Raw genomic sequence first — 13,028 nt, forward strand, 5'->3', positions numbered from 1 at the left:
CTACTATCCCTGTATGGATGATATGATGTATAACAGCTGTATACTACTATCCCTGTATGGATGATATGATGTATAACAGCTGTATACTACTATCTCTGTATGGATGATATGATGTATAACAGCTGTATACTACTATCTCTGTATAGATGTGATATTATTTCTATCTTTGTTGTCGGTCTGGCTCAGGTTAAACTCTTTGTGAAACATGAACAAACACAAATAATGAATGCCACAGAACTTTCTTTTTTTATCCAGTTTGGCAGTCAGTTATAACGGAAAATTCTTTAGGGCTTTATTACGTGGTATTGGATCGGTGCATAAACTCCAGTACTTCCCGATACCGATACCAGCGTTTTAGGCAGTATCGGAGCAGATACCGACACAGGTATGGTGACAGAGGTCACCATATCTGACAAGTTGCTGCCGTCAGAATATGTGACCCCACTATAACTGCTTAATTAATGAGTCAATTGTAAAGTGCTTAATTTGGGTTTATTGTAAATATTTAAAGCTCCAGAAAATAATATTTTAAAGTTTTGACTCCTTAAATAAGCAGTTACAGTGGGGTCACATATTCTGACGGCTGCTACTGTACTTATAATAAAAGGTACTGGCTCTGTGATGACTATAAATAAGAAAACGTGTCCAGATTAGTGTGAAGGGATGACATAACTACCCCAAACAATATTTTGAAGTTTAACTCCTTTATTAAGCAGTTACAATGGGGTCACATATTCTGACAATTTACCCAATGTGCTGGTCTATTAAATATTTAGTTCTCTCTTGTCTTTACAGCAGAGTATGATTATTTTAAGTTTTAAATGTAGGTCTAGTGTAAGGTTTAAGGTAGGTTATTACAAATGTTACTTGTGCATGCAGTCATAAAGAAATACATGTTTAGAAACATTTCAGAGAAAATGTACCTTAAAATATTGTATTTACTTTCAGATAAACATATGTTACTATGCCTGAGGGGGTTAACCCTTGTGTTGTCTTCCCTTCAACCTTGAAAAAAACCCACTTTTTTTTTTGACGCCTTTTTTTCCACAGTTTGTTTTTGCTTTTTCAAACGTTTTAATTTTTCTTTTACACATTTTCAGCGCTTATTTCTACGTCCCATATTTTCTGATATAAAACAAAAATTTAAAATGGGTCAATGTGACCTGAAGTCAACACAAGGGTTTTAATATGGTCACCAGCGGTTTACTCTTTCTCCTTAGGAAGCAATAACAAATATAAAAGAATAATCATACAATCATACAGCTTGCACCCGTAGATGTAATGTATTAAAGGGATACTTCACAGATTTAGCATTAAGCTTTGTATCAGTAGAAACACGGTAGTATTTGTGAACGACCGTGCGTCCCTCCCTCATGTCCCCCTGAGACGAGAGATCTCTGTATTGTGGGTCTGGAAAAAAAATCTTCTGATGACGTAAAACGATGATTTTTGCGTCATCGGAAGATTTTTTTTGCCCAGAGCCAATGGACTACAGCCAGTAGTAGGAGCTACTTCCACGTTTTCAACCCGCCCATAGGGGGTTGGACTGTTGTCTTTACACGAAGATTCCCGAGCCAAAACAAGTGTCAGCCATCTTTAATTTTCGCTACTCCCTTCTCAGCAGAAAACTTTTAGATAGATAGATTTATTCATCCCGAAGGAAGTTTTAGAACAACAATTATGTCATTCAAACTACCGCACACGTGTACCACCGGGATACATTGGTACAGATCGGAGAACATGCAGGACACTTAATTACAGATGGAATACGTGACACAGCTTCGCCCGCCTGCTATGGAGACCAGCGGTGTTGTTCGATGCCTCTGGCCGGTAAAGGGACATCATCAGCGGGGAACGCGTAACGAGTGCTGGTGGAAAGCTAACGCTAGCTGGCCACCTGTTCCATTAATCCTGCTTGCAAGTGTCTACATCCAACTTCAACGAAACTCCCAACGCGAGTTCAGAGACTGCTGTGTTTTTGTTGTTGTGGAAACATGGCTGAACAGATTTCCAGCTACCAGGCCGGCTGCTCTGTCGCCGGGTAAGACTAGTGGAGGAGGGCTGTGTTAACACGGACTGGTGCTTGTATCCAACTAACTGCTGGTGGAGTTTGTGACCATTCTACATTTCATGCAAATATATAGGTTTATACTCTGTGTTTTATGTGTAGCCCACCGAGCGCTAATGCACGTAGCTATGTGTTAGCTGAACTTTACGGAGCATATGTGTGTGCACTAAATGTATCCTGTTTCGTATGTGTTTTTTTTATTTTTTTTATTGTGTAGCCACTTGAGCCACGGTGAAACGTTGTTTCGTGTATATGGTTGAAATGACAATAAAACACATTTGAGTTCAATGCTGCCTCACTGTCTGTCTGTAAACGGTAGGCGTGGCTTGGGAGTAGACGCTAAAGCAGCGAAGCAAGTGCATTCTGGGATTTGATGTCTTTCATCCACATGAGCCAAAAACACATTTTCTGGCTTTTCTCGGCCTAGAAGCCACCAATTTAAAAAAGAAAAAAAAAAGAAAATCACATTTCTACTACATAAGTGACCCAATTTCAAGATATATCCATCTTTCTAACGGTGAAATATCCCTTTAATGTTTACGCCATTTGCGTAGACGCTCTTCTTCGCCCTCCACTGTCTACCACACACGGGCAAACGATGTGCAGCAGCGCCCTCTGCGGTCACAGTTTCTGATGGGTCACAGCTGAAAACAGACTGCCTGCTGAAATACGACTTCACGCTGCTAGAGGGCAATGTTGGTCAGTCTAAGTAGTTGTGTGCACCATTATTAACCAGGTCATTTTTGCAGGGCTTCAGCCCTGAATGTTTTTTTTTGTAGCCCCGAATGTCATTAGCCTAGTTCTCCGGGCAAGGCACATCTGCATTCCCCGAACAAAGAAAACTCTGGCGCACAGAAGGTTTAGCTTAAGCCATAACTATAGCGTAGTTAAAGGTCATGAGTCTCGAGCAAAGTACATTGAGTAATAATAAGTGAAACGGAAACAGAATGTACCGCTTCTCGTGAGAGCAAATGAGGACGAGACATAACACAGTGGCCTCCTTGGCGTGTGTTGTGTCAAGACAACAGTCCCTGTGCTGGAGAAGAAGAGGGGGCCCAAGAAAGAAAGTATAAGACATGAGGGGAAGAATAGATCGGGCCTCACAAGGTCTGACAGTCTAGAGATACCTGGACCGGCTCCAGCTTTTTGTCTGTTGCTAGGGAAACTTAGTCTCTGCGTGCTTTGTGATCCCACAGATCTGTGTATTGAAGCTCCGATGCTTGACTGATTAAACGAATGTATTTGACTTTATCTTATCGTCTTATTTTGCTCTTGCTTAGGATCAATGTAATACCAATTTAACAAATGTGCGGGGATATATAGGTCTTTTATTGGAGTCAGACACATTGTCCCAAAAGAGGGGACACAGAGGAGGTAATCCCCAACACTTCACTAAAATGTGTTGTAGTACAACCAGCCGGGGGCTTCTATGTGTGGAGTAGTTTTGGATGACTCTGTAATTATGACTTAAATGTTTTTGGCCAAATATATTCCCCAAAATTATGAATATTCTTATTATTTTTAAAGTAAGTGCTGTAGTACAACTAACAGGAGACAAGTTATAATTGAGGCAAGTTTGGAGACACTACCTTATTTAGTCATTAAATTAATAAATATTTTTGTTGTATCTCTTTTCGGTGTTGTAGTTTGTAGACGGTCCCTAAGCCCTCGTCTTAACGCCGGCTGCTCAGCTGAACTGGAAGTTGTTCTGTCCGTCGTCGGTGAAGGCCGTCTCAGAGATCTTATTTCATCCCCGAGGAGGGATCATCCTTGGAGCTATAACCGAGGAAACGGAGAGCAGGCTTCCCGGAAGCCGTGCAGCTTTCGGCCTTTGTTTTGACAGGACAGCTGAAGACATTAAAGGGGAGAGAGAGGGGGAATGACATGCAGCAAAAGGCCGCAGGTCGGAGTCAAACCCGGGACCGCTGCGTCGAGAAGTAAACCTCTATATATGGGCGCCCGCTCTACCAACTGAGCTATCCGGGTGCCCAAGGAGTTGTTAACTCCATCCATACAGCTGAGGTATTCATGTCAGGCTTCAGAGGAAAGGACGTCTCATCCCTCTAAAACACATTTGCTCGTTGCCTCTCTCCTCCGATGTTTCCTTCGTGTCTCTCCTGGGCTTACTCGGTGGGAGGGTCTAAGAAGAGGGGAAGGGAGGAAGGGGGAGGACGAAGGGGATGCAATTTAAGGGCTTCGAGACGTACCCATTGAGTCCATCCTCAGCTGCTTCATCACCATCCGGTACGCTGCTGCCACCCCAAAGACAAGGGCAGAGTGCAGCGTACCATCCGCTCTGCTGAGAAGGGGATTGGCTGCAATCTGCCGTCTCTCCAGGACCTTAAATCAGACTAAACAAAAACCTTTTAAGAGAAAAATAATATGGGATGACCATCTCCTCATCATTCAGTTCACATAAAGTGATTTAGAAAACTGTTGGTTTGTTACTTTTTAAGTGACGTCATCTTGTTCAAAGACCTCAGATATTAACTTGGAGAATACAAAGTTATTATAACGGAGATGACAGACAAATGTAAATGTAACTCATTACTAACCACCACTTTCTTTAGGGAAACAGATGAAAAAATTCAAGTTTAACTTTGGTTTATTCAAATAAATGTATAAAACAAAAGTGTTACAATTCCTAAGAAGCCTTCTGTGATCACACATCACCGCCACCCCTCCTCCAATAGTAACAATACTTTGCTTGAGTTTCCTCACTGCTGATACCATAGAGTGTATGCTAGAAAACTAAATAAAGATAAATAAAAACAGAATTACGACTGTGTATTCATTTTAGCTGAACAAAAAGCTTATTTTGAGGTCTGTAGCCGCCTTAAGTCTGACAGTTTATAGCTGATTAGTGTTGAACAAAGACTTGAACTCAGTACTAGACTAATTGTCTCAGCGAGCATCTCTGCAGCTTCATTTCTTTCTGCTGCTCTCACCAACACACTTGTGACTTTTAACATGACTGAGCCGAGAGAATCTTCTATCACAAACTGAACAACTAAATCGTTTCTCCCCCGTGTGGACGACCAAGTGTTGTTTAAGATGTACCTTCTGTGTAAAACTTTTACTACAAACTGAACAACTAAATGGTTTGTCCCCCATATGGACAGTCAAGTGTCGTTTCAGAGTTTGCTTTTGTGTGAATCTTTTACTACAAAATGAACAACTAAATGGTTTTTCACCTGTGTGGATTCTCATGTGTTTAACCAAACTGCTAGGTGTACAGAAACTTGCTTTACAAACTGAGCAGTTGTAACATTTTTCTTCTGAATGAAGTTTCATGTGAGTCGTTAAGGAGTTCTTCAGAAGGTATCTTTTACCACAAACTGAACAACTAAATGGTTTGACTCCTGTTTGGACTCCAGAGTGTTTCTGCAGATGTTTATTGTGGCCAAAGCTTCCAGCACATTCAGAGGAGATAACTGATGTGTTTCCAGTATTACATTCCACATCACTTACAGGTTCTTCTTCGTTGTTTTGCAGAGAGTTTAAACCTGACTGAGGGTCCCTAGTCTCCTCCCAGTCACCACTGTCATCAGTCTGAGATTCAGATTCAGATGAGTCTGAAGTCTTGTCATGAGTAGCTAGTTGTAAAGGACTATCTGGATCTGAGTTCCTGCCTGGTTCTGGTCCTCCACAGTCCTCTCCATCAGCTTCTGTTCTCTCTGCCTCTCTGTTCTCCTCAGTTTGGCTTTCATGAAGCTGTGAGGACTGAGCTTTCTCTTCATCATCATCTTCACTCTTCACAGGGACAGAAGTGAACGGGAACTTGATATCAGCCTCCTCCAGCCCTTGCAGCTGCTCTCCCTCATGATTGATCCAGAGTTCCTCCTGTTCCTCTTTAATGTATGGGAGGGGCTCTGGGTCCTCCTGGTCCAGACTGGAGCTCCACTCCTTCTGCTCAGGGGGAACCTCTGCTTTAACCACCGACAGCTGCTGGACATCTGAGGAGAAGAATCAAATACATCCACATGTAGAAAACTGTAATTTCAGATTGACAAGATCTTTTTACATAATCTGTAGTATGTTTTATATATTAATTATGTTTTATGTTCATTTCTGGGTTATGCATTTACCTAAGGGAAATTAAGTTTAACTTTAAGATAAAGATTACTTTCTTTGTCCCGAGGGAAATTTGTCTTGGACATACAGGCTGCAACATAAAACTAAATTTAACACAAAAAGTAAGGAAATGTGTGTTTGGTAGATTATTTCTCTGTGATAACAACGCTTTTTGGCAATAAATCTTATACTGTCTGAAAGCCTGTTTAGTTCCGTTTGAAATGGTGCCCCATTTGAAAGGAACATGCATTTGTGGGATGAGCAGCAGCGCTGAGTATGTGGGTTGTGCCCATGAAAAATTTGCCAAATCTTCTCTGCCATTGACCCGTTTGGTGTTTGGTGGATTGGATGACTGAAGTTTGAAGAAACAAGACATATTGGCAATTGAACAATTTATTCATTTCACAAACAGGAGCATCAGTAGCGTGTGGAGGAACCATTAACAGCCACAACAGCCTGGCACCTCCTCCTCATGCTGGTCACCAGCCTGGTCACACACTGCTGTGGGATGGCATCCCATTCTTCAACCAGCATTTGTCGCAAGTCAGCCAACGTGGTTGTGTTGGTGACTCTGGCACGAACAGCACGCCCAAGCTGATCCCACAAGTGTTCAATGGGGTTGAGCTCAGGACTGCTGGTTGAAGAATGGGATGCATCCCACAACAGTGTGATCAGGCTGGTGACCAGCATGAGGAGGAGGTGCCAGGCTACTGTGGCTGTGTATGGTTCTTCCACAAGCTACTACTACTGAGGCTCCTGTTTGTGAAATTAATAAATTGTTCAATTGCCAATATGTCTTGTTTCTTCAAACTTCAATCACCCAATCCACCAAACACCAAACGAGTCAACGGCAGAGAAGATTTGGCAAATTTTTCATGGGCGCAACCCAATGGGGCACCATTTGAAAGGGAACTAAACAGGCTTTCCAACCGTATAAGATTTATTGCCAAAAAGCCTTGTTATCACAGAGAAATAATCTACCAAACATAAATTTCCTTACTTTTTGTGCCAAGTTTACGTACAATCACAGTAAGGCCTGTAGCAATTATTACATAAGTCTAACCATCGTTTTGTTTAACGTTATTTTCACTGTTATGTGACCCAGACGGAGCCACGGTGTCTCTGCAAAATAGCCTCTGGAAGGAACTTGTTTTGGTGGAACATGTGGACGTTCAAAAGTAGTTTTAGTCGTGCAACAGAAAACTCAGATTGGACAGATAGTCTAGCTAGCTGTCTGGATTTACCCTGCAGAGATCTGAGGAGCAGTTAACCATAGTCCTCACAAATCCACCGGAGGTTAGAACGCCAACACAAAGGAAGGTAACAAATATCCGGCCTAAATGAGTGAAATCTGGCGGATTTTCCGGCGGCAACGGAGCAATCCCGGAAGTGGAACATCAAGGATATAGACTAGGTTTTAACCTTACTGCAGGTACATGTCACAGCTCAGAGGCACATCACCACCACCGTGTGGTCTGGAATCGCTGCACTGTCATTATCTGGGTCACCTAACAGTGATATAACCAAAAGATGTATCCTGGCATTCATTAAAAACTAGAATCTGCTTGAAAATGTGAAAACTTTCTTTTTTGTTTTTTTAAATGTGACTAAACGACAATTCTTTTGCTAATCGCAGTGATTGCTGAGACCATTGTACAGAAACATTTGAATGGTTACAGCTCTAATTAAAATGCAGTAACAGACAAAGTGCATTCAAATGTGCAACACGGCCCCTAATTTCACACCCTCCGTATGTCCTGAATTTAGGAGATTCACTAATAGAGGGATGAGCTGAAACCAGAGAATGTTTGTCACAGGGGGCATGTTTATACCTTTAATAACTACATTACCCTGAATATACAGTGGCACTCATAACTTTATGAACCCATGCTAAAGTTGACTAAAAAGAAAAAAGAATAAAAAAAAAAAAATCATCTTTTGGAAATTGATCTTAATGCCTTAATTAAAAAAAATAGGAAAAATCCAACCTTTAAGGACCCCAATTTTCTTTGTGAATGAATAATGTATCGTCAATAAATTAATGGTCTTTATTAAAATACAGGGGGCATAAGTCAGTACAGCCCTATGTTAGATTCCCATAGAGGCAGGCAGACTTTTATTTTGAAAGGCCAGTTATTTCATGGATCCAGGATACTATGATCCTGATAAAGTTCCCTTGGTCCCCCCATCATCACATCCCCCTTCACCATACCCCCCCATCATCACATACCCTTCACCATACCCCCCCCATCATCACATACCCTTCACCATACCCCCACATCATCACATCCCCTTCACCATACCCCCCACATCATCACATACCCTTCACCATACCCCCATCATCACATACCCTTCACGTACCCCCATCATCACATACCCTTCACCATACCCCCCCATCATCACATACCCTTCACCATACCCCCCACATCATCACATACCCTTCACCATACCTAGAGATTAACATGGTTTTATTTCAGTTAGCCTAATAGCTGGTTTGATTTGCATTGAGAGATGATCTTATGGAACAGTACGGTGAAGGGTATGTGATGATGTGGTAGGGTATGGTGAAGGGTATGTGATGATGTGGGGAGTATGGTGTGAAGGGTATGTGATGATGTGGGGGTATGGTGAAGGGTATGTGATGATGTGAGAGTATGGTGAAGGGTATGTGATGATGAGGGGGGTATGGTGGAGGGTATGTGATGATGTGGGGGTATGGTGGAGGGTATGTGATGATGTGGGGGGTATGGTGAAGGGTATGTGATGATGGGGGGGGTATGGTGAAGGGTATGTGATGATGTGGGGGGTATGGTGAAGGGTATGTGATGATGGGGGGGTATGGTGAAGGGTATGTGATGATGTGGGGGGTATGGTGAAGGGTATGTGATGATGTGGGGAGTACGGTGAAGGGTATGTGATGATGTGGGGAGTACGGTGAAGGGTATGTGATGATGTGGGGGGTATGGTGAAGGGTGTGTGATGATGTGGGGGGGTATGGTGAAGGGTATGTGATGATGTGGGGGTATGGTGAAGGGTATGTGATGATGTGGGGGGTATGGTGAAGGGGTATGTGATGATGTGGGGGGGTACGGTGAAGGGTATGTGATGATGGGGGGGGTATGGTGAAGGGTATGTGATGATGTGGGGGGTATGGTGAAGGGGATGTGATGATGTGGGGGGTACGGTGAAGGGTATGTGATGATGTGGGGGGTATGGTGAAGGGTATGTGATGATGGGGGAGTATGGTGAAGGGTATGTGATGATGTGGGGAGTACGGTGAAGGGTATGTGATGATGTGGGGAGTATGGTGAAGAGGTATGTGATGATGTGGGGGGTATGGTGAAAGGGATATGTGATGATGTGGGGGGTATGGTGAAGGGTATGTGATGATGGGGGGGTATGGTGAAAGGGTATGTGATGATGTGGGGGGTATGGTGAAGGGGTATGTGATGATGGGGGGGGTATGGTGAAGGGTATGTGATGATGTGGGGGGTATGGTGAAGGGTATGTGATGATGGGGGGGGTATGGTGAAGGGTATGTGATGATGTGGGGGGGTATGGTGAAGGGTATGTGATGATGTGGGGGGTATGGTGAAGGGGTATGTGATGATGTGGGGGGGTATGGTGAAGGGTATGTGATGATGTGGGGGTATGGTGAAGGGTATGTGATGATGTGGGGGGTATAGTGAAAGGGTATGTGATGATGTGGGGGTATGGTGAAGGGTATGTGATGATGTGGGGGGGTATGGTGAAGGGTATGTGATGATGTGGGGGGTATGGTGAAGGGTATGTGATGATGTGGGGGTATGGTGAAGGGTATGTGATGATGGGGGGTATGGTGAAGGGTATGTGATGATGTGGGGGTATGGTGAAGGGTATGTGATGATGGGGGGACCAAGGGAACTTTATCAGGATCATAGTATCCTGGATCCATGAAATAACTGGCCTTTCAAAATAAAAGTCTGCCTGCCTCTATGGGAATCTAACATAGGGGTGTACTGACTTATGCCCCCTGTATTTTAAGGAAGAACATTTATTTATTGACGATACATTATTCATTCACAAAGACAATTGGGGTCCTTAAAGGTTGGATTTTTCCTAATTTTTTTAATTAAGGCATTAAGATCAATTTCCAAAAGATGATTTTTTTTTATTCCTCTTTTTAGTCAGCTTTAGCATGGGTTCATAGACGTATGAGTGCCACTGTACATAGGCCTACATACCTTTACTGAAGTAACATTTTAAACAGAACCTTTACTTGTAACAGTTTCATTTGTACATTTACTTCAGTATCGGTTGTGAATACTTCCTCTTCCACTGGTTTCCCAGCAGATTAAATTAATACTAACAATGAAGCTGTACCAACCTGCTCTGTGTAACCGGACTTCAGGGTTTAAAACAGCGTCCAGAAGTTTCTGTTGTCGGTGAATTGTTTTTGAACTGAACTTAAGTTTAGACATTTCTACTAGCTAAATCACAGAAACGTTTCCTTCAGACAGACTGTTAAAAACCCGTTTGCTCTCTCTGAAGTGCGCTGTGAAGTTGCTTTTGGGTCTGTGTACTTCCAGCTAGCAAGCTAACTTCCTGAGCTTCGTAGGACACGAGAAAGGATTCCTCGAGTAACTTGAATAATTTGATTACTAACAATCCACTATGCAAAATGATTTGCCTTGAAGCTTCGTTTAATTAATGTTACCAACGTCGTATCGCTCACGGTGTTTCCGCACGGAGGATTATTACTGTCGCACACCGGGTTGACGACGCTGCTGGTGGCGACGCATGCCGTGAAGACTGATTACAAAATGAAGAGAGAGAGCGTAAATAGTGAGGGGCTAAGAGAAGAGACAGGCTGGAGAAAACGACAGAAAGTGTCCAAAGTTTGGAACCGGTTCAAACGTAACTAAAACAAAAACTCTGGACAGTGCGTCTACTGAAAAACCGAACTAGCTTAGCACAATAATAGCACGACGTCAATGCTTCAGCATCTCAACAGAAAACATTTCTCATCCATTCCACGAAGCGGACCCGACAAAAGTAAATCACGGAGTCGTATGGACGATGAAACTACACCAAACACAACAACTAGTAAAAACAAAGACAAGAAAATACGTAGCGGTGACCACAGTCTGATCTAAAGAGCCGACTTGGTGACCATCCCTTCGGAGAAACAGCTGATCAACGATCTACTAGCATAAGCATAAGACATTGTAATCAAATATATAAATGAAAATAGGTTGAGTATAACTAATATTTACATATAGGCCTATATACAGATCAGTCTCAGGTTGAAACTTGTAGTTCTGAAAGTTAAGTTGCACAACTTAAGGTCATGTTTATGTATGTTTAATGTCTGCCTTAGTTTGAGGTTTCAGAAAATGTTTTCTTTAAAAAACAATGTAATATGGCACTTAAATGGCTTAGTTTTTTGAGAGATATTGTAAGCAATGTAGGCAATAAAAATGTAGCTTTCTCCGAATACTCTTTTATTTATTCACAGAATACTCGATTACTAAAATAATCGATAGCTGCAGCCCTAGTTTAAATAAAGGGAACAGCACAGAGTCCATTCAGACAGGTTTATCTGGACACTGTGGGTCCATGAAACATACAGTTTGGTCTCTATCCAATAGTCTCTCCGACCTACTCGTTCAGTCTCCGTCTATTTCCAGCTAGCACGCTACGCTAACTTCCGTTAGCATTCTTGGCTAACGGAGAGTCTGAGATGTAAACGCCCCGAATATTTACACAAAGTCCACTTGAACAAGTTTATCCAAACAGACGGGCTCCGGTGGTTCACTCCGGTTGTATCTGGTGAGCTACGTGACGGAAAGACCAGGACTCACGCGGGGAAACGGTTTACAACGACAAAGACCTGGGAACAAACCTCTTCAACCAGACTCCGCATAGATCAAGTTAGCCCCGGTAAGGACAACTACTTCCGGCACCACTTCAAAATAAAAGGTTATCACACTTTTATCATGTCCATAACACAATTTCCCCAGTGTGGGATTAATAAAGTCTATCTTATCTTATCTTATCTTGTCCATATTCCCTTTCAACGTTTTTTCATATAGGTTAGATAAGTATTGGATTAATACTGATACCTTAACATGTAAGCAGCGTGATGTTAGTTTAATCTGTATAAATTGTGTTGAATCCACATGAGTTAATTTCAGAGTTGCACAGAGAATGACCGCCAAGCAACTGTGTTGTTGTTCTTTAGTGACTCGCAAAACAGATGGGGTGAATTTATAAAGTGTAAAAGTTCTGTCACGAAACAATCATCGTTACGTATCCTCAGGCTTTTGTAAGTGGGAATACGGAAATCCTTGACCTTACCTGGTGGGTATATGGCGTATACCTGCGTATCACGTATACTACACCACTGGATGTACATCCTTACTGCTGATGTTAAACACACAAGTTTGACTAAAAAGCCATCAGTTGAAAGCGGAACGAAAAGAGTTCTTAGGCCGGTTACACACTGGATGCGTCGCGCGAGCGTGTCCGTTTATATTTCGCCAAAAACGCGTGCATGCTAGAAATAGGACCGACGCCTATTTTTCACGCGACACGCAAGCATGTTAGAAGCGTTTCCAGGCAAAATAGAATAGGAAAATATGTTTATATGTCATTTAGACACAAATACATATTAATACATGACATGTTGATGTTTGAAAGTCTCTAGGTTTTGATATAAATGCAGATATAAATAAAAAAAATCGATTTTCTAATATTGCACCTGTCAATACAGAACGAAATATTCTGGAGCCTATTTTGCCGTCAAACCTGCCGACGTTATTTTTGCTGTAATCAGATCAGTATATATTTATGTTTAACATGGTATTTCATTTTATCAATGGGAAACATACATGTGTCCAGACAA

The 13,028-nt window shown here is 42.2% G+C and overlaps 1 protein-coding gene across 1 annotated transcript; it reads right to left on the bottom strand.

The window, feature by feature from the left end:
* Window positions 1-4,661: 4,661 nt before the first annotated feature.
* On the bottom strand, window positions 4,662-12,050 carry LOC144521784 (uncharacterized). Its single transcript, XM_078256393.1, has 2 exons — window positions 10,509-12,050; window positions 4,662-6,024 (listed from the first exon to the last, which is right to left on the bottom strand). Exons 1-2 carry the CDS (start codon window positions 10,600-10,602, stop codon window positions 4,994-4,996), a joined length of 1,125 nt encoding a protein of 374 aa, XP_078112519.1. The 5' UTR covers window positions 10,603-12,050; the 3' UTR covers window positions 4,662-4,993.
* Between the last annotated feature and the right edge of the window lie 978 nt (window positions 12,051-13,028).

The sequence above is a fragment of the Sander vitreus genome, chromosome 8, assembly GCF_031162955.1.
Source record: "Sander vitreus isolate 19-12246 chromosome 8, sanVit1, whole genome shotgun sequence".
Classification (NCBI taxonomy): Eukaryota; Metazoa; Chordata; class Actinopteri; order Perciformes; family Percidae; genus Sander; species Sander vitreus.